This window comes from Adiantum capillus-veneris, chromosome 22, assembly GCF_014529385.1.
Source record: "Adiantum capillus-veneris isolate H3 chromosome 22, ASM1452938v2, whole genome shotgun sequence".
Classification (NCBI taxonomy): Eukaryota; Viridiplantae; Streptophyta; class Polypodiopsida; order Polypodiales; family Pteridaceae; genus Adiantum; species Adiantum capillus-veneris.
The window spans coordinates 14,990,315-15,017,478 of NC_140952.1; the positions used below are offsets into that span (position 1 = coordinate 14,990,315).

At 43.6% G+C, this 27,164-nt stretch overlaps 1 protein-coding gene and 1 pseudogene across 1 annotated transcript in view; both read right to left on the reverse strand.

The window, feature by feature from the left end:
• LOC147428947 (external alternative NAD(P)H-ubiquinone oxidoreductase B1, mitochondrial-like) overlaps positions 1–20,378 on the reverse strand; it is a 29,498-nt gene extending 9,120 nt beyond the window's left edge. Inside the window, exons 1-6 of the mRNA XM_086494908.1 lie at positions 20,142–20,378; positions 19,811–20,047; positions 7,036–7,327; positions 6,753–6,956; positions 6,254–6,504; positions 5,932–6,151 (exon numbers count right to left, since the gene is read on the reverse strand). Coding sequence (XP_086351034.1) covers positions 5,932–6,151; positions 6,254–6,504; positions 6,753–6,956; positions 7,036–7,327; positions 19,811–19,998 — 1,155 coding nt within the window. The 5' untranslated portion in view covers positions 19,999–20,047; positions 20,142–20,378. The remainder of the gene's footprint in view (positions 1–5,931; positions 6,152–6,253; positions 6,505–6,752; positions 6,957–7,035; positions 7,328–19,810; positions 20,048–20,141) is intronic.
• Positions 20,379–22,762: 2,384 nt separating this feature from the next.
• LOC147428948 (histone H3-like 3) lies at positions 22,763–24,404 on the reverse strand (annotated as a pseudogene).
• Positions 24,405–27,164: the final 2,760 nt, after the last annotated feature.

The window sequence follows — 27,164 nt, forward strand, 5'->3', positions numbered from 1 at the left end:
TGGACAGCCGCCCCTCCCCAACCCCCCCATTCCATGCCCACACGCATGTGTCTTTTTCACCGCTGAGATGGTGAAGAAAGCTATTGACAGGATGAAGACTGGGAGAGCATATGATCATGATGGCCTAGTCGCTGAACATTTCATGCATGCCAAAGACCGACTAGCAGAGCTTCTAGCAGTTATGTTTAACCGTGGTCCGTGCCATGTGTGAGGGCCTACCGGACACTTGGAGTCTATCTACGATCGTACCTATCTTCAAATCAGGAGACCCCATGGAGCCTAGGAATTATCGCACTATTATGATTGGGCACACACGGTTGTATGCATCCATTCTTGAGCAACAGCTGAGTAGATGGGCAGAGAGGGAAGGAATACGTGCAACTGGGTAGGCAGGATTCAGGAGAGGCTTCTCTACTCTCGACCATATCCTAACACTCAGGGCCATCATCGAGGAAGGCAGATCTCATGGGAGACGGATCTATTCTAGCTTTGTGGACTTCCGCAAAGCTTTCGACATGGTACCCAGAGCTAGACTGATGCGCAGATTAGAGGAAATGGGAGTACCACAGAACTCATTTGGGGGATCATGGCATTGTACAGATCAGTAGTAGGGCATGTACGCACCCCGGAGGGACTTTCTACACCGGTTCACTCCACTATTGGGGTGAAGCAGGGCTGCCCGCTCTCTCCTACTCTTTTCGGTATGTATGTGGATGAGGTTTTTGACTACATTGACAGCGATGGGGATAAAGGTGCTCAGTTGGCAGGGACATGGATTCCACTTTTGTTATATGCTGATGACATAGTGTTGATCTCCGAATCCCCGGAGGGAATGCAACGTCAATTGGATGCTCTGCATACGTTTGCCTACGAAAGTGGTTTGTCTGTCAACCTGGGTAAAACCAAGGTTATGGTGTTTAATACCACCCCACAGTGGATCAGGAGGTCAGCACCTACATTCACATACGGCCAGGAGACTGTGGAGTACACAGACGCTTACACTTACCTTGGAGTGGTTTTTAGCGGACCTGCATTCTCACTCAGAAGAGAAGCAGAGACCAGACTTACTAGAGCCCACATAGCATTGGGTAGATTGGAGAGGATGTGTTCGCAGGTTCAGTTTCAGGAGCCCCGGACGAAGCTCTAGCTCTTTGACGCCTTGGTGGCTTCAGCATTGCTCTATGGAACCGAGATATGGGGACCTTCACTGGATCACCACGGGAGGCCGGGTCGCTCAGACGGATGGGGGAACATGGAGAAACCTCTCGTCTCTATGATCTCGCGGCTCATTAGAGCCAAGGCATCAGTACCACGGGCCATTATCCGAGCAGAGTTAGCGGCCCCCCCACTTGTGGTGGAGGCGCTCACTAGATCAGTCTCCTTCATAAACCGCACATGGGAACTTCCTAGAGACAGATATGCTCGCATAGCACTTGAATCCTCTCGACAGTTAGCCATACAAGGAGATACAACATGCTGGTATGGGGAGATGACATCATGGTTTCAAGCACATGGGTTCAGCATAGACAAGCTGCCACCATTCCATTACTCATTGGATGCACTCTCACTCTTACACAGTCAGAGATCACCAAGCTCATCCGCCAAGACCTGACCCAGCTAGACACCAGGAGGACATGGATACAACCAACACAGGAATTGGGCACGAAGATGGCTTTCTACAGAGACCACCTTCTCCAGCTTACGGAAGATGGTTTTGTGGCGAGACCCAGATACATGGATACCCACTTGTCTCATGGGATACGATGTGCTATTGGCCAATTACGCACATCTTCTCACCAGTTGCGGATTGAGACTGGGAGATACAACGGAGTACCAGCAGAGGACAGGACATGCCCCTTGTGTAACATGGAACCTGAGACAGAGCTACACTATACATGCCGCTGCCCCGTCTACTACGAGATACGAGGCCGCTTCCATTGGGTTTTGGACCACTCTCAAGAGTCGTGGGATACGAAGATCAGAGATGTCTGGGCTTGTTCTTGCTCGAGCTGCGTAGACACAGAGATAGCCTGATGAATGGCGAGGCTAGCCAGTCTCAAAGACGGATCACAGACTTCTTCAGAGCAGACACGGGACAGCCGCAAGAGCCACTCCCACAGCAGAGCTCCCCCTCATCTCACACCAGAGGCACACTGATTGACCGAGCGATTGAACTGGGGAAATCCAGGCGCCCGCGACTGCGAAGAACTACACAGCATCGACGGAGGCTACGACAGAAAATTCGGAGCACGCTGGCCAGGCATGCAAGACGCCCAGTCAGACTACTAACCATGGAGGAAATTGATGAGATTCGCCAACGACCGATGCTAGATCTCTTGTGATTCAGTTATCCCAACAAGCCGCCCATTTTTTGCTTAGTTTTTGCTTGGCTCACATCGACCAACTTAGGACCCCATAGTATATATCTTTGCTTTGTACTATTGTTAGGTTATTTTGTTACTCTGACTTTGTATCAGATCCACCACTTTGTAACTTTCAGGTCTCATAGGTCACTATGGCCTTTTGAAGACGTTAATATAACATTTCATTTCTCTCTCTCTCTCTCTCTCTCTCTCTCTCTCTCTCTCTCTCTCTCTCTCTCTCTCTCTCTCTCTCTATATATATATATATATATATATATATATATATATATATATATATATATATATGATATTGTGTTGATATCTGACTCCCCGAAGGGAATGCAGCGCCATTTAGATGCTTTGTACACATTTGCCCACGATAGGGGATTGTCTGTTAACCTGGGGAAAACCAAGGTTATGGTGTTTCACACCACACCACAGTGGGTCAGGAGGTCAGCACCCACTTTTAAACATGGCGAGAAGATGGTGGAGTATACAGATGCATGTACCTATCTTGGGGTAGTCTTCAATGGACCAGTGTTTTGATTGAGGAGGGCAGCAGAAACTAGATTGACGAGAGCTTATGCAGCCTCGGGAGAACTGAAGAAGGTGTGTTCGCAAGTTCAGTTCCAGGAACCTCGAACAAAGCTGTGGCTTTTTGACACTCTTGTGGCTTCAGCTATGCTTTATGGGGTTCAGATTTGGGGACCCTCGATGGACCACCATGGCAGATCTAGTAGCACTGATGGTTGGAGATGTATGGAGAGGCCCTAGTCTCTATGCTCTCTCAGAGCTAAGGCCTCAGTACCACATGAGATTATTCGGGCTGAGCTAGCTGCCCCTCCTCTTGTAGTTGAGGCCCTTACTAAATCAGTTTCCTTCATGCATAATTTATGGGACCTTCCTAGAGTCAGACATGCTTGGCTAGCACTTTAGCCATCCCGAAAGCTAGCACTACAAGGGGACACAGCATGTTGGTATGGGCAGATGACATCATGGTTTCAGTCACACGGCTTCAGCATGGATAGACTGCCTCCATTCCAGAGTACTCCTTGGATACACCCTCCCTTTCTCTCACACGGATGGAGACCACTAGACTTATACGTCAGGATTTGACAGAGGATGGATATGTGATCAGAACGGCCTATATGGACATTCATTTATTCTAAAAGATACGGTGTGCTATTGGTCAAATGCGCACATCATTGCATCAGCTAGAGATTGACACTGGCAGATTTAGGAGAGTACTAGCAGAAGCCAGGATATGCTAGTTATGTCATATAGAGCCAGAGACAGAGTTACATCACATTTGTCATTGTCAGGTATACTATGAGATACGAGGCCGCTTTCATTGTCTATTCAGAGAGGGCTTTGGACCGCTGACTAGAGTCGTGAGATATAAGGATCAGAGATGCCTCGGGTTGTTTTTTGCTAGAGTTGCACAGACACAAGGAGAGTTGCTTGAGGAGATCAGGCAATGGGAGACATTCACAGAGGGAGATTACTAACTTCTTTAGAGCAAGGACTCCGCACCCACATGAGCATGCTTCATAGCAGACTTCAGAGCCCACTTATGCAAGAGGTATATTAGTTGACAGAGCCATTGAGCTCAAGAGAGCTAGACGCCCACGTCTACGAGAGCAACCACGACATCGATGGAGGCTCCATCAGAGGATCGGGACTATTCTAGCATGACATGGGAGACGCCCAGTACGACTATTTACAGAGGCGGACATTGACGAAGCTCTTCAGTGACCGATGCAATACTTTCTCAGACAACGCCCGATGCCGGGCATCCTTGGGCACTGATGATGATGATGATTTTAGTCTTTCATTTTACTTCACTTCATTTTTACTGTACCCGGACATTGGATTAGATCCACCAAGATTGTATCAGTTTGGTCTCATATGTCATTTTGGCCTTTTGAAGACATTTAATATAACATTTCATTTCCATCTCTCTCTCCTCCTCCTTCCACTTCCACTCTCACATGGTGCACGAGAAGATGAGGGTGTGTTTCTCACACATCACTTTCATTTTTGAGTCACAAGTTGAAAAGTGTTGAAAAGAAATACTCCGTCTATGATGGAAAATTTGTTTTGTGACACGGGCACTTAAGCACCGGAAGCACGTTGTATGGATGTGAATTTGTTGCTCACACAATAGCAGATACTTAAGTGCCTTCATCTACCTCAAGTGCCCATGGAGTTAACGTAAAGCAGGAACGTCTCAATAATTTTAAATAACTGCATATATGAACCTGGTAAAGCCCATCCGGTTGCTCATGCATTGAGTCAGGAAAGTCAAATTCACTTTTTATTTTGGAGGAAAAAAGTAGCTGTATACTATGTAGTATGTACATCATAGTACATGTAACCTTTAGGGATGCTCATGTGAGCCCGTCACCCAGAGGCAGTACAAGGTTGTAAGGTTCTCTTTCGAGTATCACTCTTTTCTCTTTATTCAGGGTATAACTTTGATGATATGAAAATACGTATGTAAGTTTTGAATTTGACCAGCATGAGTTGCAACAACTCGAGGGATGATGACATTGCAAGTATGTCATTCATGATAGTTGGCTTTTCTTTCAAAACCTTTTGTGTGTGTTGAAACTCTTAGTGCACCCATATTGCATGATACTTTTATGCACTTGCGAAAGGTCATTGAGGATAACGGTATAAGCAATAAGATTCAATTAGCAACCTTTGCGTTTGGTGACATCAGCCAATCAAAATCCCTATCACCTTTGGAAGAAAGCCTTGTGACTTGCAAATGGGAAAGACCAAGCTTGAGTAGGGCCTGAATCAAACACTTTTGGCCACATTACCATGCACAGAAGCAAGAGACAAAAGGCTTGGGTTTGGAGGACTTATAATCGGCAAGCAGTAATCAACCAACCCTGTATCATGCAAAAAGCAGTTTCCAAAAGGTGTGACTAAAAGATTGCTAGATCTAGCAAATGGCTCTTACATGGCATTTTTTCTATGAAGGAAGCAACCCCTTAAGAAGCCAATACAAAACGACATGCCAGCTCTGTTGCTCAAGCCCAATCGCTGATGCAGCAGCTTATAGAAAACCATTGAGGTGAGGTTGATTGAAGATCCTTTTGCGAGTCCAAAGTCTGACAAAACTAAAAGCATGGTATACCAGAAATATTCTAAACTATCACAGGGCATCTTTTTGGAAAAATTGTATTTAATTTTATTACACAAAAGAAAACACGATTAAGCTTGTCCAAGTCATTCCAAAAATCAAGGTTGCAAGAAACAGAGCACTGCAAGTTGTATGTTGGAATACTTGATGCTAGAATAACAATATAGGCCCAATAGCTCCATATTTTCAACACTCGCTTTTGACCTGCATTTAGCTTTTGAGTGAGACTGTTGTTTCAACCCCATGCTGATTGTTGAGTCCCCCTTTTTATAATACCTCTCTCTTCATTAATTCTTGATAGCTCACATTTAAAAAGTAACCAAAAAAGAACAGACACTTGAGAATATAAGTCACTATAGAGTTCTATTATGATAACACACCTAAAATATCAAAGATCGAATGTAGAACTCTTACCTGTCCTATTTGCTTCATAAACTGTATTATGAGAGGTCGTGTTCCAATTCCAGTGGACCAAACTACCATGCCGTATGGAACCTCGATTCTTTTGCCTGTACTTTTATCCTTCATTACAATGGCCTTTTCTTGGACTTCCAGAACACGACACCCTGTCTTCACATCAATACCATCTCTTTGAAATTTTTCTTCAGCAAACTCGCTAATACGCACATCAAACCTAAAAATCAGAGAATAACCCACTTAATCTCAAAACTGCGGATTTTACAAAATCTGCCAATAAAAAACACAAAGCCAACACATTCACTGAAACCAGACTTACATATTCAAGATATGATCTCCAGACTGAATTAACACAATGTTTACATAATCAATCAGCTGTGGATACAACTTGTACAAGTCTTCATATACAAGATCGTGCAACTCTGCAGCAAATTCCACTCCTGTTGGACCACCACCAACTGTTACAAAATGCAGCAGCCTCCTTCGCTCATCTTCAGTTACAATAGGAAGGTCTGCCAGTTCAAAACAATCCACTATACTTTCTCGTATTTTCTCGGCATCTTCAACATCCTGAAATACAGGTAATGAGCTCAACCACCCCACTTTTTCTGATATCTCACTAAGTAAAACAAAACGAAGGGATTGAAAGAGGTGGTGATTGTAGAGTTGAAAGAGCTGCGCACGTGCATCCACGTGTGTCTGCCTGGAAGGACTGTGTGCACTTGTGTGCATGACTTCAAAAGAATGGTTAAAAACAGCCAATGTTTGCAATACACAGTTGAATGGACCAGGTAAGATAGGTTAAACAGCACATGTACCTTGAGAAAATGGCAATGTTGCTCCACACCAGGAGTGTTGAACGTGTTTGGTTCAGCACCAACTGCAACCACAAGGTAGTCATAGGCAAGCTCAAAGTCACCTTTCACAGCTTCTGGGCAGCCAACAACAGGCCTACAAAGAACTTTTTTGTTCAATGAATCAATGTGAACACAAGTCGCCTGACAGTACTCGACATTCTTTTTCTGCCAAAATGCCAAAATAAAATCAGGCATGATACATCTTTGTGAAGCATTATCATAATCAGGGTAGACAGGACCTCACCTTTCGCATTATCTTGCGTATAGACTCTGTAATACTTCGTGCCTCGACTGTCCCAACTGTCACACTGGGTAAAAGTGGGGTGAAAACAAAAAAGTTGCGAGGGGAGACTACTTGTACATCATAAACAGTGCTATTTAAGCTCTTCAAAAAGCTGATAGCTGCCCAACCAGTGCCAAGCACCACAACTTTCTTTTTTCTGTTTTCAGGTTCTGCAACAGCTTCTGTCTTTGTCAAACGAGGAGCTTGTTGTCCTGCATCTGCGAACACAAGCAGAGTTCCTCCAAGAATGCCGCTGTTAACAAGAAGTAAACCACATTACATGCCACTTAAAACATGGCTGCCAAGCACTCTACAAAAATTTTAAAAGGCGTATGTTTACAGGACTGCATGTTTCATAAGCATACTTCATTGGGTTAAACCGTCTATGCTTTCATCAGACAAACTACAGCAATATTTCTATCTCCTCTGATAGTGGTACAAGCTTGACGGAGTTAATTGGCACCGATGCATCCCACATATTCTAATTGTATTCCTTAAGGTGTTCTCAATTAGCCCCATCTTACTTGTGCCAATTGTCATCACATAGAACACTACTGAAGTGTTGGTTGACCACCTTACTCAATGCACCTTCACAAGTCTTCATGATGGGTCCAATTTTCATCACATCCACTACAAAAGCGTTTGTTTCACTTTATTGATGCAAGATCACATGTTTTCATGAAAGGGCCAGTTTTAAATACATTTTCTCATCTGCGTGGCTGCACCACTATAGTGTATTTTCTTTCAAAACGGTGACGTCCTATCACATTTTTGAGGACTTGATGAATTTTCCACTCTTAGCCTATCTTGCATTCCATTGAAAGTCTTAAGTTTCACAATTGCACCGCGTTTTTTGAACTCCTCAGGTTTTCCCAAATTGTCATAAACAAGTGGCTGCAAGAACAATGCTCCAGTATTCACCACGTGTTTTGCACACACCACTTGTACATCCCACATGAGGGTTAAACAAACTAGTTATATCAAAAGCATCTATGCACATCCGTGTGTTTCCATAAATGCCTAGTTGCATGCCAGTATTTCCATATATGTAGTTGGTCATGCCTGTGTCAGGCGCAGCAGATGATTAACGTGATACAAAAGAAAATGTCACACCAACAAGAACGTGATTCTTGGGTGATTGTTCTTCTACTTAGTCTTTCTTAAAGAATGGTGAGTACGGGCCACCTCGGCCTACTCAGTATGAACTTCAAGGGATGGAACGTCGCAGCAGGTTGACGAGTGCACACAGCAGATGATTAAATTTGTGAAGGACCCTTAGTTTGCAAATTTTTTGTCTCAGCAATCCATCGCTGAAGTGCACACTTAGTGGCAGAAAGCCACCGAACCACCCATCAAACTGGCAATCAAGAAACCTCCTTCTCCGAGGATGTTTACAAAACAAGAACTTCAAGAGGTGGTTCAGACTCAAATCAGTTGGCTTTTGGACGCAAACAATCAATCCAATAAGCAAGTGAAAAAGCGCAAGAAGGGGACTGACTACCCTGGTTTTTTGGGCCGTCAATCTTCTTTTGCATCTGCAAGAAAGCAGAAGAAGCGTGTACACTTTGAAGGACTACCCAGTTCTTCTTCTTCCTCTTCTTCTGACAGTTCTTCTAGCTTTTTTGACTCAAGCGAGGAGGACAAAAAAGGTTAAAAGCGAAGTAAAAAGCAAAGCTTCACAAAGGGCAAGAAAAAGGCAAAGAAACCCAGATTCCACCAGGTTTCTGATAGCTCTACAGAGGAGTCATCCTTTGACAGTTCGGACTCACATGACCATATGTTTTATGCAAAGAAGAAGCACTTCTACATATGACTTCCTCGAAGATAAAAGCAAGAAAGCAAAAGAGTTTAAAGAAGGTGGTCAGTCGATAAAATTTGAATCCTTTTCTGGATTCCGAGATGCTCCAAGGGCTTTGGCCTTCATCCAGCAGTTTGACATAGCTTTCTCTGGAGGGCACTACTAAGAGCACTCCAAGATTAGGTGGGTTGTCTCTTTTCTAAAAGACAATGCTCGAACATGGTTGTCCATCCGACTCCACTCTTCTTCTGAGGAAGGAAGCTCCAGTCAAGTGGTTGAAATTTAAAAGGCTCTTTATTTCTTCTTGGCTGACCCGAGAGTACGAACACGTTATACGAACAGCTTGGAAACCATCTTCGGATGACCAAGGGAGATTCTTTGGACGCTTATTGCGAGAGATTTTGGGACTCTTTTCTACCAACCTCTTCATTTAAGAAGGTCTCTTTTAAGAAACAGATTTGAGCGGTTTTGCTGCGGATTCCCTACAGAGATTCGAGAGTACTGCCTTGAACAAAAGTCAAATTCTATCCAAAAATTAATGGGTCATGCGAAACGGGGTTTCCTGATACATTCAGGAAATTTGACTTACCCCACTGATGAGATCTTGACTCAAAGAACCCGATAAACCTCCAATAATGAAAGTAGAAAGAAAAAGAGTTCCCAAGAAAAGAAGGATAAGGTTACACGACCCCGGCTCACTCTTTGAGAGAAGGCCAAACATTAGAGAGGGGAAGTGTTTTGGTTGCAGGGAACATGGACACATCTCCACAAAGTGCCCCAAATAGGCACAGCAAGAACAGACTGAAGACAGGCCAGAGAGTTCTAGAGCAGTAGAGTAACGTGGCAGAAAAGGCAAGATGAAAGCAGGAATGGTACCAGACTACATGGCTACTGATCCAAGCCTGATTGATGAAAGTATTGTTGGGGTATAAAGCCCAATGTGGTCGCCCAGGTAAGTGGGCGGGCCGCCAGGTATGTACACATTCTTTTGTAAAAACCTAATAAGAACTCACTATGCTCTACACATTACAGTAGAGCGAGTTCACCATATCGTCGTGCTCTTCTTCTCGCACTCTCTCGCGTCGCACTTCCGCTCATACTCCTTCAACTGGTATCAGAGCTCAGATCAAGGCTCAGGGAAGCACTGCAGGAGGCTAGAGTCACCAACTCAGATTGGAGTGAAATTCCACAGGCGAAGACACGGCCCCAAAATCTCGTGGGCGAGCCCGAAAGGCTCGGTGTTGTCAGAATTTCATTCTGAGGTCATCTCGGCCACCGTTCGGCTTCGACAAAGGTCTGCGAAGGCCATTTTCGACTACGTGGTCTCAGCGGGTGCAGACCCGACTCTGCAAATTTGGGGTTTTCGGCCTACGACTGCAGGTGCTGAGGATATCGACACTCCCAGAGTGTTGATTTGTGGCTGTCTACACATCGAAGGACGGCTTACAGTTCTTGGAGGCGTGTCACATACGACACGGGTGCATCTACACACAGACTGTAGGCGACATCCACTAGTTCATCAAGTAGCTTGTGTTTGCTGCTTGATATTCCAGATTTCATCCCGACATTGCAAGTACTTCCACATGGGATGTATTGTCAGAGATGATGTATGTTTGTTGAGGGTTTGCTGGATGTGAGTCACGCAGCAAACAACCGCCGCAGCGGTTACAGCATACAGTGGGAAATTTGTGGATGTATGACTTTGTGGGAAGTCTATGTACTGTCAGATTTACTGCAGCCTTTGTTGAGGGTCGAGTGAGGTTTTATTGAGCTGGGGGATTCTCGAATGTTGAGATCCTTTCGGTGATACAGGTCTTGGAGCGATCCCTCGAGCACCCTTAGATAGGCAGCTAGGATGTATTGACTGTGAGTTAGACAGTTGGGATTGCATCTTTGCTTTACTGCCGTTGAGGCATTGTCAAAGTCTATGCTTACAGGACAGTGACAGGACAGTGAGAGATAGTACAGGTGCAGGACAGGTTTACCCGCAGCTTACAGTGTCAGAGAGACAGTGTTTTTGAGCTGTTTTTTGGTCTGCTTTTTGAGTACACCAGAGCCATTTTACAAAGGAGACTCTGCTGAAATTTATGCAGAATCTGAAGCTTTCTTGGTTCATTTGACAGGTTGATATTGGTTCAGAGGTCAGTTTACAGGGGAAACTCTGCCGAATTTTTCCCAGGAAAGTAAACTACTGTGAAGCGTAGCTATGGCTGGATCACAGGACACTGCTCTTTACAATATCAAGAAGCTGGATGGAACCAATTTCCCATTGTGGAAGAAGCAGATTTGGTACGTGTTGGTACAAAAGAAGCAGATAAAACCTATAAAGCTCAAGGGGATAAAACCAGAAGATATGGACGAAGATGAATGGAACGAAATGGATGAATTGGCACTTTCTACCATTATGCTGACTTTGGCAAAAAGCGTTTACTTCAATGTAGCAGACGAGATGTCGGCTTATCAAGCATGGTTAAAGCTGAGTGATCTTTATGAGAAGCAGAGTGCAGCTTCAAAGGTATACTGGCTTAAGAAGCTTGTTGACTTGAAGATGAAAGAAGGGACACGTATATCCAATCATCTGAATGAATTCAACACAATCTATAGTCAGTTGTCAGCTCAAGGTGTCAAGTTTGATGAACCTGTTAGAGCTATGTTCCTGTTGATCACATTGCCGGAAAGTTGGGACACTTTTCGCACAGCTTTGAGTAATTCTGCACCTCCAGATGGTTTGAACATAGCAAGTGTAGAAGGAAGTCTGCTTACTGAAGAAACCAATAGAAAGACAATGGACAAAGGCAAAGGAACAGCCTTAGTTGTCAGGGGAAGAACCAAAGAAAAAGTACAAAGGTGGAAAGAGGAATCAGTCTCGTAGCAAGTCCCGCAGTGCTAAAGGCAAGAGTGACATAGAATGCTACCATTGTGGCAAGAAGGGTCACATGAAAAGAGACTGCAGAATGGAAAGCAGAAAAAGGCAAAGAGAAAGCTGAAGACCATGGTGAGAAGAACAAGTCCTCAATGAAGATTCAAGAAATAAATGTGACAAACACTGTTGCAGAGGATGACAGTCTAGTGTCAGGAGACATCTACTTCTTGAAGAATACAATGGACTCAGCTCTTCTAACAGCATCTGATGGAAATGCACTGAGTGACTGGATTATAGACTCAGGGGCATCACTTCATGTGTCTCCAAACAAGGAGTGGTTTACTTCTTATGTGACCACTAAAGATCATGTTCGGCTAGGCAATGGGCAGACATGTGAGATCTTAGGTGTTGGAGATGTTCAATTGAAGTTTCAGAATGGCTCTTCTTTCATGCTGAAGAATGTGAGACATGTTCCCGCAATTACAAAGAGCTTGATCAGCACAGGTTTACTTGATGATGTTGGCTATGTCACCACTTTTGGACAGAACATGTGGAAGATATCCAAGGGTTCTATGACAGTAGCACATGGAGTAAAGTCTGGAGGACTTTACATGTTATGTATCAAATGTCTCTAAAAATGTAATCAATGTAACCGAGCAGCCGAACATTTCCTTGTGGCATAGCCGGTTAGGACATATGTCCAAGAAGGGAATGGAAATCTTGTCTCGTTCTGGTTATTTGCCTAGCTTTTCATTTAATGATTTTGAATTCTATGAACATTGTCTGTATGGTAAGCAAACACAGCAGCCACATAAGCATAGAAGCAGTAGAAGAGATACACAGTTGGCACTTGTTCATAGTGATTTGTGTGGACCTATGCCTAACCTATCTCTAGGGGGAGCTTCTTACTTTATGACATTTATAGATGATTACTCGAGGAAAGTATGGGTTTAGTTTCTCAAGCACAAGGATGAAGCGTTTAGTGTTTTCAAAACGTTTGTGACACTTGTGGAGAATCAGAGTGGCAAGAAGCTTAAATGCTTACGCACTGACAATGGTGGAGAGTATGTTTCAAAGGCCTTTCAGGACTTTTGTGAGTCAAAAGGTATAAAACGTGAACTTATTGCTCCTTACAATCCTCCTCAAAATGGTGTTGCTGAGAGGATGAATAGGACCATACAAGAGAAGGTCAGAAGTATGTTGTCTAATGCACAACTGCCAAATGGGTTTTGGGCTGAAGCTGTATTAACAGCTGTTCATCTTGTAAATAGATCTCCTAGCAAGGTTTTGCAGAAGGATTCAGTGCCAGAGATGGTATGGTCAGGCAAAATGCCCTCATACAAGCATCTCAGAGTCTTTGGCTGTGAGGCATATACTCACGTTCCAAAGGAATTTAGGGACAAACTTGAGCCAAAGAGTAGAAAGTGCATCTTTCTAAGCTATGGTAATTCTGGTGAGATGGGGTACAGACTTTGGGATCCCGAATCCAGAAAGGTTGTCCGCAGCAATGATGTTCACTTTAATGAATCCAAATATCATTCTAAACCAGAGAGGGTTGAGGAGATTAGAAGAGTTGTCTTCCAAGAAGATGGACCTGCACGTGCAAGACAAAATGTCAGGGCTCAAGAGGAGCAAGGACAGGATAGATTGGAACCACAGGTTGTGGCTAAGCCTGAGCCACCTATTGTGCGTAGATCTGGACGTGTCACGCGACCTCCTGATAGGTTTGTTCCATCTATGAACTATGTCATGTTGATTGATTGCAATGAGCCTTCATGTTACAAGGAAGCAGTGCAAATGAAGGACTCCGGGAATTGGCAATTGGCCATGCAGTCAGAGATGACAGCTCTGCATAAAAACCAGACATGGAAGCTAGTTAAATTACCACGGGGCAAAAAGGCTCTACCCTGTAAATGGGTTTACAGGTATAAAATCACCGCTCATGATAGTCAGCCAAAGTACAAAGCAAGGCTTGTTGCCAAGGGCTTTAAGCAAGAACAAGGCATTGACTTTGATGAAGTCTTCTCTCCGGTGGTCAAGATGACTACATTGAGATGCTTTCTTGCATTGGTTGCCATATTAGATTTGGTGTTGCACCAAATGGATGTCAAGACAGCGTTCTTGCATGGTGATTTAGATGTGGAAATTTACATGCAACAGCCAGAAGGGTTTGTTGAGAAAGGCAAGGAAGATTGGGTATGCCAGTTGTTAAAGAGTCTTTATGGCTTAAAACAATCACCGAGGGCATGGTACCATAAATTCCACAAGTTTATGCTTTCTCAAGGCTACAAACGTAGTGAGTTCGATCATTGTCTATATACAAAGAAGGCTAAGGATGGCAGTTGGCTGATCCTTATTTTGTATGTGGATGACATGTTGATTGCTGGCAAGCACTTGGAAGAAATTTCAGCTTTGAAGTCAAAGATGGCAAAATCGTTTCACATGAAAGACATGGGTGAGGCAAGTCATATACTTGGTATGCGCATTGAGAGAGACAGATCAAAGAAGTTGATTTGGTTATCTCAAACAGAGTATATTGACAAGGTTTTGCAACGTTTCAATATGGAGAAGGGAAAGGCACTGAGTGTTCCATTGCCACCATATGTGAAACTTAGCAAACAAGATTGTCCTGTGTCTAAGGAAGAACAGGCTGAAATGGATAAGATTCCATATGCGTCTGCAGTGGGTAGTTTGATGTATGCAATGATTGCTACTCGCCCAGACATTGCATTTGCAGTGGGAGTAGTAAGTCGATACATATATCGCCCAGACATTGCATTTGCAGTGGGTAGTTTGATGTATGCAATGATTGCTACTCGCCCAGACATTGCATTTGCAGTGGGAGTAGTAAGTCGATACATGTCAAACCCAGGCAAGAAACATTGGGAGGCAGTGAAAGGAATATTGAGATACCTGAAAGCTACAAAGAGTATGCGTATATGCTATGGGAGTCAGGAGCTAAGTGTAAAGGGTTTTATAGACTCAGATTATGCAGGTGACTTAGACAACCGAAGGTCTATGTCAGGGTATGTCTTTACATTGGCTGGTGGAGCAGTATCATGGCGTTCTAGATTACAAGATTGTGTTACTCAGTCTACTACAGAGGCTGAATATGTTGCAGCATCAGAGGCATGCAAAGAATCAATTTGGCTTAATCGACTAGTAGCAGATTTGGGAATCAAAGAAGAGATGCCTGTGTTATATTGTGATAGTCAAAGTGCTATACAATTGACTCGCAATCCAGTTTATCACTCAAAGACAAAGCATGTGGATGTGAAGTATCATTTCACCAGGGAAATGCTCGAGGATAAGCAACTTCAGCTTGGCAAAGTTCACACCACAGAAAATCCTGCTGATCTACTTACAAAAGGACTTCCCTTAGAGAGCTTTGCGCATTTTCGCAAGCAGTTAGGTGTAGGGTAGTACATCACTTCTCTACATCTCTTGTATATTAGCTTGTATAGTAGCTTCTCTCACACTTAAAGTACCACATTGGACTTTAAGTGGGAGGTTGTTGGGGTATAAAGCCCAATGTGGTCGCCCAGGTAAGTGGGCGGGCCGCCAGGTATGTACACATATTCTTTTGTAAAAACCTAATAAGAACTCACTATGCTCTACACATTACAGTAGAGCGAGTTCACCATATCGTCGTGCTCTTCTTCTCGAACTCTCTCTCGCGTCGCACTTCCGCTCGTACTCCTTCAAGTATAGAACTTTGCTGAGCTTGGGGCAAAGTGAAAGATCAAGAAGCCCTGATTTTCTTCGATGGAGGAGCCAAGGCCAGCTTCATTTCACCTGAATTGGCGGCGCGGCTCGAGATTACACCCAACAGGATGGGACCACCAGCAGAGGCAGTTCTAGTGGCACCCGGATGGGACATAGCCATTACACCTGTCATTGGCAAACTTCAGTTGCACTGTCAGGGGTATTTAGGGCACGAGGACTTCTACATCATGCCTTTGGAAGGCTACGACGTCCTCCTAGGAGTCCCTTGGTACCATAAGAAGAACGCCGTGGTCAATTATCGAGCAAAGAAAGCAACCTTGACGAATGAAAAGGGCCGAAAAATTGTACTTGATAAAAAACTAAAGGGCGAGTCTGTCCCTATTGTATCTGCTTCGGCCATTTGCAACTTAATGAAATCCAATCTCTTTGTTTACTCGATCTACTTGAAAGAGTTAAATGATGAACACAAAACGAGCATGTCTGAACTTGATAAAGAACGCAAAGATTTTCTCCACACACACGTTGATTGTTTCTCTGAGGGCCTGCCAGGCGAGTTGCCCACATCTCGTCCTGAGGATCACCAATGATCTGATTCTTGGAAGCACACAACCAACCGGCCACCTTACCGTGTTAGCCGAGCCCAGAATGAAGAGATCATGAACCTAGTGAAAGACCTTCTGGGAAAGGGTCTTATCCAGCCAAGTACTTCACCCTACTACTCTCCGGTGTCGTTCGTGTTAAAGAAAGACGGGTCTTGGAGAATGTGCATTGATTACAAAGCTCTCAATAAAATCACCATCAAGAACAGATTTCCAATTCCAAGGATTGATGGTATTCTTGACAGACTTCCGGGATCCTCTTGTTTCAACACGATTGATTTGAAAAGCGGATATCATCAAATCCGAATCGCTCCGGGAGATGTCTACAAGACAGCCTTTGGGATGAGCTTCGGTTTGTATGAATTTTTGGTGATGCCTTTTGGCCTTACCAATGCTCCAGCGACTTTCAACCAAATGATGGATAGGATTTTCTGAGAGTATAGATCATTTGTCGGCACTTTCTTTGATGACATTATAGTCTTCTCCAAGGATGAAACAGAGCACAGACACCATCTGCTACAGGTCTTTCAAGCATTGCGAGATCACAAGTTAGTTATCAATGTCAAAACGAGTGAATTTTTCTTGCCGCAAATACACTTCTTGGGACACATCGTCTCAGCAGCAGGTACAGATGGACCCGGCCAAGATTGAGACTATACGTGATTGGCCCGATTTGAAGAATGTTCATGAAGTTAGAAGCTTCTTGGGCTTATGTTCTTACTACAGGCGGTTCATTCGAAAGTTTGCAGAGGTAGCTTCCCCTTTGCACATTCTAACACAGAAAGGAGTCCCTTTCTCGTGGGGACCCACAGAGGTGACTGCCTTTCAGACACTGAAAGAGAAATTGACTATTGGACCAGTATTGACTTTGCCGGATTTGCAAAAGTCATTTGAAGTATATTGTGATGCTTGTGGTCATAGTCTGGGAGCGGTCTTAATGCAAGAAGGCCATGTGATTGCCTATGAAAGTAGATTGTTTTCAAGGCCAGAATTGACAGCACAAATTTATAAGAAATAGCTTTTGGCAGTGATCCATGCTCTTACTCAGTGGCGACATTACCTACTTGGAGCCGATTTCACAGTCTTCACTGATCATTAGAGTTTACGCTACATCTTGTCGCAGAAGCAGCTTTCGGAAAAGCAGATGTGGTGGGCTAACATCTTGTCACAGTTTCTGTCACGTGCACATCTAACCCTATGTGCATGTGGACAAGCTACTTCATGTCCAGGGTTCAGGTCAGCTTAGGAAGTGTTCTAGCACGTTTATTAGTCTTTTCGCAAGCCGTGCATGTCCAGGCACCTAGAGTAGTTGCATATCCTCTGGTTGCACACAGCATGATCATCATCATTACGTTCAGAACCCATCATGACCATTTTACGGTGCACAGAATCCATTTTCCCTATTTTAGCCATTTTTCACTTATTATTAATAAGTGACTTTGTTGGGAAACTGGGTAGGGCAAACTGGCTAAGTCAATATATAAGAAAAGCTAGCGCTAGCACTTTCTGGCAGAAGAGGCAGTAGATACACAGTTTCTGGCAGTGCACCTTCTCAGCAAGACCGGCGGAATTCCCTAGCGTTTTCAGCCATCAAGACTCCCAGCGTTTCTGTAACAAATCAGCCCTGGCGTTTTGTAGATTGCCGGCGACGAGCACATCCATTGCATCAGAGTTTTCAGTTTTCAGCAGCTAGACTCAGCACAGCAGCCCCCAAACCTCGCAGACCTCACCTTCTCGAAGCAGATCCTTGCCGCACGGTCAGATCAACCAGCGTTTGCAGATTCAACCCGCTTCGCAGATTTCAGCATCTGCCGTCCTCGCCAACACAGTGTCAGAATTCAACAGATACTAGATTTGCAATTCTTTGTTCCCAAACTGACCGAGAATTGGACCTTCTGCTTGGACAATGCATATGCTAGGTGGTACTAGGTGTGCAATCAGAGGATATGCAACTACTCTTAAGTGCCTCGACATGCACAGCTTGCTCACAGGCTCACAAAGGTGCCAGAACGCTTCCTAAGCTAACATGAACCCTAGACCTGAGATAGCTTGTCCACATGCACATAGGGTTAGATGTGCACGTGACATTATGATACATATGTGTGGTTGGTTCCAGCATGAATATCTTATCATCATCCACTTGGTATGATCAAACGTCTGGCGTCTTGAGTCTTGAGTCTAGCATCGCACATGTGCACCCTCACTGCACATTGGAGCCTCGACACTCCCATTGTACCCTTGAGTCTTGGGCTTGGAGCTGAGTGTGGTGCCAGCCAGAATCTGTATGTTTCTATGAGTTTTCGAGTTCCACTGAGTTCTGAGTCTGTTGTTGTGATTTGAGTTGCTGATTCCATTCCTATGTGATGTTTTCTTTCTCTTAGAGTGAGGTTTCTCGCATACTGCACTGAGGAGCACCCACTGTAGAGAGCACGACACATTTTCCCTGCTACACCTCCTGTGTGAGGGGGTGTGCCCACTCCCTTATGTAATTTAGAGGCAAAGTGGCCCTTCCCTTGGGCGGCCATGAATGAAGCAATAAGCTCCAGCGATGGCAAGCTTGGCCAAGCAGCACAACAAGAGAGAGAAGATCGTAGCACGCGATACAGAGGTTGGGGGAGAGAGGTATTGAAGTGGACCTTGCTCCTCAGAGTTGTCAGTAGCGCACATCCACCGAGCCTGATAACACCAAGTTTGGTGATGGTCACCTCCGGCTTCCCTTCCCTCCAAGCCATCGTTCCTGCCTTGCTCTCTGCTTGTCTCCTTCTCCACCACGGCTTCACATGCAACTTTTTCCAAAAATAGGACTACGCCTTGCTTTTCTTAGAATAACTCTGATACCACTGTGAGACCAGGGAGTCTATAAACTCTCACCTTCCAGCCTCTTGTACCTTATATAGACTGGCCCCTACACTCTTGGCCCTTGGCCTGACAAACTAATCACTAGATCCCCACTTAACGTCAATGCCCATTAGTGGGCGTAGAACTAGGTACCAATCTAAGCTCTCATACACACACCCCATGCACACACGCATGAGCATCCATTAATACAAGGATCTGCATATCGAGCTTCAATCATAACTCCGGAGATGCAAGGCTGGCTTAGCCATGATGACATCTAGCACTGAATAAACACAACACATGCAGAAAAGTATTAATGCAACAAAAGGGTAGTTGATATGAATGTCAATATCTCCCCCAACCTCTATATCACGCTATATCGAGAGAAGATCGTAGCGCGCGATACAGAGGTTGGGAGAGAGAGATACCAACAAAAGGGTAGTTGAGAGATCCACCATGTCAATATGCATGTCCCCTATTTATACAAAAATCACACAATACATAGCAATCACAAATTTTCCTATCTGGTTTGATGTTCAATTCCACCTTTTATCATTTCAAGCTTACTGATCCTTGTTTTGAAGTTCAGAATTAGTCAAGACTTTGTTAACATCTTCACAAAGCAACTAGTCTATGGTCGATTACTGGGTGGACTCTCTTCATGGATAACCCATAACTCTTGACTTTTCAAAGACCATTTGAGCACTGAGTAGCCAAAGACACAATTTACAATGTTATTAGACTTAGAGAAAAAATTTGAGTGTCAGATATATAACAAAACCACAATCTCACCACCCAAGTGACAATAATATTGGCAGTAAAATGTCAACAATCCCTAGAAGCAACGTACAAAGAAGCATACCAAGGCAGTGCGATCATTCATGAACAAAGTCCATGAAAGGAAGAGCTAACCTGGCAGCTACTATGGAGATGATAAATGGCCAAAAATCGCTATCGTCCAAGATGAAAGATCCTGCATTTTTGTAAAACTTTCGCCTCTGGACAATGGTTGGATCGTACCTAATCCTCTTATCCACTCTGACATAGCTGTTCGGGAAGCGTGGCAGTAGCCTCACACAGCCTCTCAAACTTGAAAACATTTTGTAGCAAGCTGATCAAAAACCCTTGAGCAACAATGTAGGTGAAGCTCTGCATCAACGTAAATTGAAGGAAGAATGCCCTCAGATGCTCTCTCTCTCTCTCTCTCTCTCTCTCTCTCTCTCTCTCTCTCTCGTAACTTTACCTGGGTCCTCTAGTGATCAAGAGACGAACTACAAACTCAAGTGTTTCCCGCCCACCTGAGGAACCGTTTGCATGAGGTCGATGACGACCGCCTGTGGCCACTTTGTGCAAGCTGTTGTCACCTGTTGCTGTTGCCCATCTTGCCACCTCGCGTAAGCCGCCGCTCACACGTGGCAATGGTGAGGAGTAAAAAATTCAGATTTGCACAATAAGTGGAAACAAGAGAAAAACAGTGATGAAATCACGAGGCCTGCAAAATGACCATTAGGAGATGTACATAGTTAAAAACAAGACAAAGAGAAGGAGAGGTAGCCTTCTCTGCATAAGGCTATGGTCATGCGAGGCTTAGTTACACTAACTCTGCGAGGGAGAGGGAGGGGAGGAGTCCGGACCAAGAAGGGACCTAAACCTTGAGATGACGTATTGTTTTTATTCGAATCAAAATATAAGCTCATCATGCTCTCGATCTTGCTCCCACTCTACAAATGGTGATACCATGGGTTGCCTTTAAGAGTCCCCAACCCCCCTTTCCCGTTCCTCCTTGTCAGCTTGTCAACTTTATAAGCTTACTTCATTATAGATCTCCCATTTTACTCTATGAAATGCACCTGCAACAACGCAGTTCAGCTAGGTAACTCAAGCCCAAAGCCGACAAAAGCTACAAAAACTTCCCATTCAACATATTTAATGGGCTTGTCGAGCAAGAGGCAGAAAAAGGGGGCATACCAACAGCTTTCTGTAGAGGGGGAGAAAGAGCGAGTGGGAGAGAGACACAAAGGCCTATGGAAGGGAGGAAAATGAAAATATGCAAAGGGCCAGGAGGACAGTGACATAAGGCTTGCTGTGGAATGGGACTCTAGAGTCCATTCTCTCTCTCTCTCTCTCTCTCTCTCTCTCTCTCTCTCTCTCTCTCTCTCTCTCTCTCTCTCTCTCTCTCTCTCTCTCTCTCTCTCTCTCTCTCTCTCTCTCTCTCTCTCTCTCTCTCTCTCTCAAGAAAATCACTCAAACGTATTCCCTCAATTCCAGTAAAATTAGGCAGAATCTTGCGTGATTCCAAAAATTAAACACTTTCTTGGTGCTTGGCTCTAGCTGCCGTGCGCAATCGCACCCCCTTTCATCTCAGCTCGTGCCTGCTGCGCAGACTTGCATCATGCGGCTCAAGCTTGGCTTTGTGCCCTCACAACCCCTTCTACACTATGGCATGCGAGCCTAACCCCCTCATCGCCCTGCCCATATCCTTCCCTTCTCACCATCACCTACAGCGGGGTGCATCCTCGGACAATGAATGCTCCATACAAATGACTCCCCCCTCCCCTTTCTCTCAGAGCCCTTCGTCGGCCTGTGCTGGCAAAGGCAGAGAGAGAGAGAGAGAGAGAGAGAGAGAGAGAGAGAGAGAGAGAGAGAGAGAGAGAGCACTGCTTGTGCTCGATTGCTATTCCACCTGGAAGCTCTGCTAGCAACTGCCCTACCTCAACCCTAAGCCTGCATTGCATGTGATATGCACACTATCGGCACGGGTGACGGAATCATGCAGAGCCGACCTCCACAGAAGAGTGTCTTGCACGCGCGCGCGCACACACACACACACACACACACACACACACACACAGAGGAAATATCTCAACCCGGAGGCATCCCTCTCTCCGCTCCATGTGCTATATACCCCTCTTTCCTCCTCGAAGCCATCAAGAGCATCTGAACAGATTCGCCACAAAAAAATTGGTTCAAACACCATGAAAAACCTCAAAAGCCATGGCAAACCTTTAGATTTGCAAGGGGGCATGTTCACATATAAGCAGCAAGAACATCAGACAAGGCAAGAATCTTCTCCACAGCATCAAAGGCCATTGCTATAGTTTTGAAAAGGTGCACATGAGAAGCCAGCCTACAAAGCTCACCACTACAACAGGAAAGTCAAACAAAGGCAGGTATTTTCACTCATGCACAGCATCAAAAGCGTGGATCTGGTTTTATACAGTGTGCCAAATTGTATGCAATTTGCCAAAGTGTATGCAATTTGGCAACACATTTCCATATGTTCAAATCCATAATATCTAACTCCATCTCATATCTCAATTCAATACACAGCTCCACGCATATTCCTTTAGATAAGACAATTTTTTCCACAAGCTTATGTGCATACCCATTGAACAGAACAAATAGAGTGTACACTCATCAGAAGAGTGTTGCATCAATATGTACTTTGTGCTTAGGCTTAGCCTTGATTCAGCATAATGCTTTTTACAACATAGCCCCATCCACAAAGGTAACTTACACATTCCTCCAAAACACAACAAATAGTGTTACTTTACAACTCAGACCACCACAATTTTCAACCCAATACATAAAAGACCGGTACTACTATACAAACAGGCCACAACCTCAAGAATCACTTGTCAAACTTTAGATAAATTAGAGAGGTGTTAAAAGAACATCAGTGACATCACCAATCTAAGTATATAAGTACATAGACCAAGGGCCTAAAACACATTGTAGCCTTGACATCAAAAGAAAAGGAGGCACCAACTCATGTCAATAAGTGGGTACTCCAAAATTGTCTTGAGTAACAATATGTCCGTATCAGAATCCTACCTATGCAAATAATCTAGATAACATCTACTCCTACGAACGTTCACCATGGATACGCCTTGCAAGCTGAATGTCTTTTGGCATAATCGTAACTCTCTTTGCATGAATTGTACACAAATTGGTATCTTCAAACAACCCCACTAGATAGGCCTCGATGGCATGGCTTTGGAAGCGTAAGTTAGTCTACAAAACGAGGAAATACATAAGCATACTCGAAACCAGCATTTTGTTTTGAAAAATATATATTAACATTTATTTTAAAAGTAAAACTCCGAGAAATGAATCTAAGAGGACTTGGCTTGGGCAATAAACAACCTACAACACCTCACACCTATAATCTACACCATATGCTGGTGACAAAACAATACCTTAAAATCTTGAGCAAGTTCTCGTACAAGCCTCTGAAATGGCAGCTTGTGGATCAGAACCTAAGTACTCTTCTGATACTTTCGAATTTCTCTCAGAGCAACAGTTCCTGGCATGTATCTATGAGGCTTCTTGACTCCTCCTGTAGTGGGAGCTAACTTGCGAGCACCCTATGGAAATACAAAAAGTTAGAACAACTCAATCCCACAAAGGATTACAAACAATACATTTAAGAGGTACAAAGATTGCACACAATTCAAACCCACATGAATTTCTGAACTGTATTAAAATAGAGTAACTTTCGACCTCAGGCAGGGAACCATCCAAACTGATACTTAGCACAAACCCTTGCGAGAAGGTAAAACACAGACCCTGTGTGTGTGTGTGTGTGTGTGTGTGTGTGTGTGTGTGTGTGTGTGTGTGTGTGTGTGTGTGTGTGTGTGTGTGTGGGTGGCAATAAAAGCAAGATCTTGAGCACGGGATGGATGCAAGACATAAAGAAGTGGTTTGGGAGATGGGATGCATTACACTTGCTACATGATGCTTCAATTGACTCTCAAGTGAATGAAGCTTTTCTACAACGCCAATGTATTACGGCTTGGGAGAAATCCGGTGGGTCACGCTTCATACATTACACCACCTATATTGCCCCCAACTACAAAACCATGTTCTTCGCTGAGAGAGGGAACCGTACTCACACTTACATGCTTGAGCCTATTCCCTTGTCCGCGATACGCACTATCGCAGCAATTCGGCTTAGCTCCCATTTCCTTCGATGCGAGATAGGGCGTTGGGGCAATGGAGAAGAGTCAAATCGATTGTGCACATTATGCTCACTGCAAGTTCAAGAGTCTGAGTACCACACACTACTAGAGTGCTCAGCTTTTGATCACATCCGAACTTGCTTCTCTCACATTTTCAGCCATAACTTAGACCTACACACTTTCCTCTCCCAGCCAAAGTGTGGGCTCTCCATTGCAACTCTCATCACTACAATTTTGGAGCATCGAGAGTCACTCATCAGCCATACACATACTACATCACATGTAACTTTGGTCCCATAGGTCATATTTGACCTCCGAGGACGATAATAAAATCTCTCTCTCTCTCTCTCTCTCTCTCTCTCTCTCTCTCTCTCTCTCTCTCTCTCTCTCTCTCTCTCTCTCTCTCTCTCTCTCTCTCTCTCTCTCTCGCCTCATCCTCAAAAAAACGCTCCCTGCCTTGCTCGGCTCCCTTTCGTGCCCTTGTGCACCTGTGGCTGGAGGTCCTTGCCGCCATGCCCAGTCCGACATGTCCTTTCACGTGCCATGAGTCTGCGGGGGAGGGAGAGAGAGAGAGAGGGAGGGAGGGAGTTTGCGTCTGCAGCAAAGAGAGAGGGAGACTGTGCATTTCCTCGCGCCTACAAGCGTGCAGCAAAAAAAATATCGTCTTGCATCGACAGACACAAAACAAAAATCTACGTTGCATGAGAAAAGAGGAGCTAGACTCTAATTTCAAGCACATTCAATAATATAATCTTTGAAAAAATCTTCTCTCAATATCTTTTGAGAGAAAACATGAGATTGTCACTCATTCACTGTCACTCCTAACTTTCTCATGAGTGTTAACTACAACACTCACCAATCAAACAATTTCATTCTTTATTTTATTTTTTAAAATACATATCACATTTTTCCCTAAGAAAAAAGGCAAACCACCACTATGGCCTTAGCCCTTTGGGCAGGCCAAAAAATTTCATATCAGATATCATTACTATACAAACATTATTATATAATACATATGTAATACATGCAAGCACACATGTATATACGTGTACATATACATACACAATGTATGCATATATTCGCATACCCCGTGCACATCACATATACATACCACATGCATACTCCAAACAGAGACAAATATACAAAAAGCAATTAGGGGTCGAACATATGAAAAAAAAAATTTGTTTTTGTTACAGGTCAAAAGTGCCCTAGGGGACAAAACAATGTACAATGATGCTTGTGATAGTGTGTAATCCAAATAAAAATGGGATGAAAATGAAATGACAAATGTGAGTACCATGAGCATTATGTCTATGTCCCATGTCAAGGCAACCTAAAAATTTCCAGTTATGAGATGTATAGGTATGCTCAGCTAAGGGGCACACATTCTCTTGAAAAATGTGTACATTGTAGGTCCCTATGTAGACCAACATGTGATATTTGGCTCTAATATGCTCCTCATCGCTTGGTGGATTGAGGCCAATGTGACAGAGGATATGTAGCCTCTTGTGTGCTAGTGGCTTTGCTAGTCTGATCAGGTTGAATCCTTTATTGGATGGATTTTTGCTACATACACAAAGGTGGTGGTAAACAACAGAGTAGGAAATTGTCATTGTCAAGGTCAACTCCCTTGTGACTATTCCTCCACCATAGTATCCCTTAGTTTGTGATAAGGGGCCTTGATACCTTGACATACAAATTCCTCTTGGAATAGTTTCCAATAAGCACAATCTACACATCGACATACATCAACATACGAATTCATGGACATAACAATTCCTCCTGGAATAGCTTACAATTAGCACAATCTACACATCATGCACTCAGAAAGTGATTCTCTCAGTCTTCACTCAGCAACATATGTGATGCTACTTGGAATTGCCATGTTTTCCTCCATATAGCATGTGAAGTGTACACAATCATATGGTGTCATCATCATAGCCATGTGACATGTACACATCCATATGATGTGGTCTCTCCATAAAATGTTACCCCTTGATTCAAAGAAAATGATGTCAATAATACTGCATTTATGTAAGCAATGACTAAGATGAGCATTCTATATCATCTTCTTTATTTCCACATGGGAGATTGCACATGTGGAGAATCGTGGCCATATTTGAGCGGTAGAGGTTGATTCATGTCTATTTCATGCCTATCAAAACATTGTGAACCCTTCTAGCTTCCATGTAAGTATCATATGTCCTTTTACATCTCTATAATAGATTATATAACCTTGTGTCATCATGTCAACACTTTGGAAGAGGGTATCAATCACCATAAGGTGTCTAAAAACCTCCTTTTACTAATGCCATATGGTAGTGAGGGCTTGTATATCATCATAGTTTGTGGTGCTCTACCTATTTACATGAGATATCTCTCCTTGCCATCAATACAAAAGCTATATATTCGTAACCATTGATGAAATAGACTAATTTCTAGACATTACACTTCCCACGGTCTATAAAAAAATCAACCATATCGATCAATAGCTCATCACTTATAGCATGGCAAGCCAACCATGTCAACCAATCTCAACCAATTGATAGCTTCCTAGTTATAACATGAGAATGCATCATATCGATCGACCAATCAATAGCACACCATCAGTAGTCTTGCACCATAACACCCTAGTCACATCAATCATTCCAAATCAATCAATAACCCATCCTCTTCCATCTTGCAATGATGAACCCATCCATGTCACCTCTATCCAAAACACGTAAACCATAAATACGCAAAGCGTTATTATCATATTTTCAACTATAAATTAAGATATTAAAAATGTTTAACAAAGGTGAACTATATATATAAGAAAAAATTTCAAATTTGAATATGAATAAAGCAACGATTAGATCCTTAAGGAGAAACAATTTGCACGTCCGTTAATCAAAATTGGAGCATGACTTGGAGCAAAAGAATGAATATAAATACGCATACCAATCGTAGGGGTCAAATCTTGAAAAACCACTTGTAAAGGCATTGTATATTGTAGTTTGAAAGCGTAAAAGAGAGTGAAGATGCACAACTAAAGATGAAAGGAGGAGTATATACGAGAAATGCCTTCATCTTTAGGGGCATAATAAATAACCATCCAATGAGCTATAGTGGTAGAGATGGAAAACTACACCATGCGGACCTTCTAAGTCTTGCTTCTTTCCCAAACGCTTTTAGTCTATTTGAGAGAGTAGCTACATGCATAGAAGCACTCACCACCTGTAATAGAGATTGAGAAAGACTATGGATATGAGAGGAGATTATAGAGAAGGTCGTAAGCTATATATAGAGCATACATGTATCTTTTA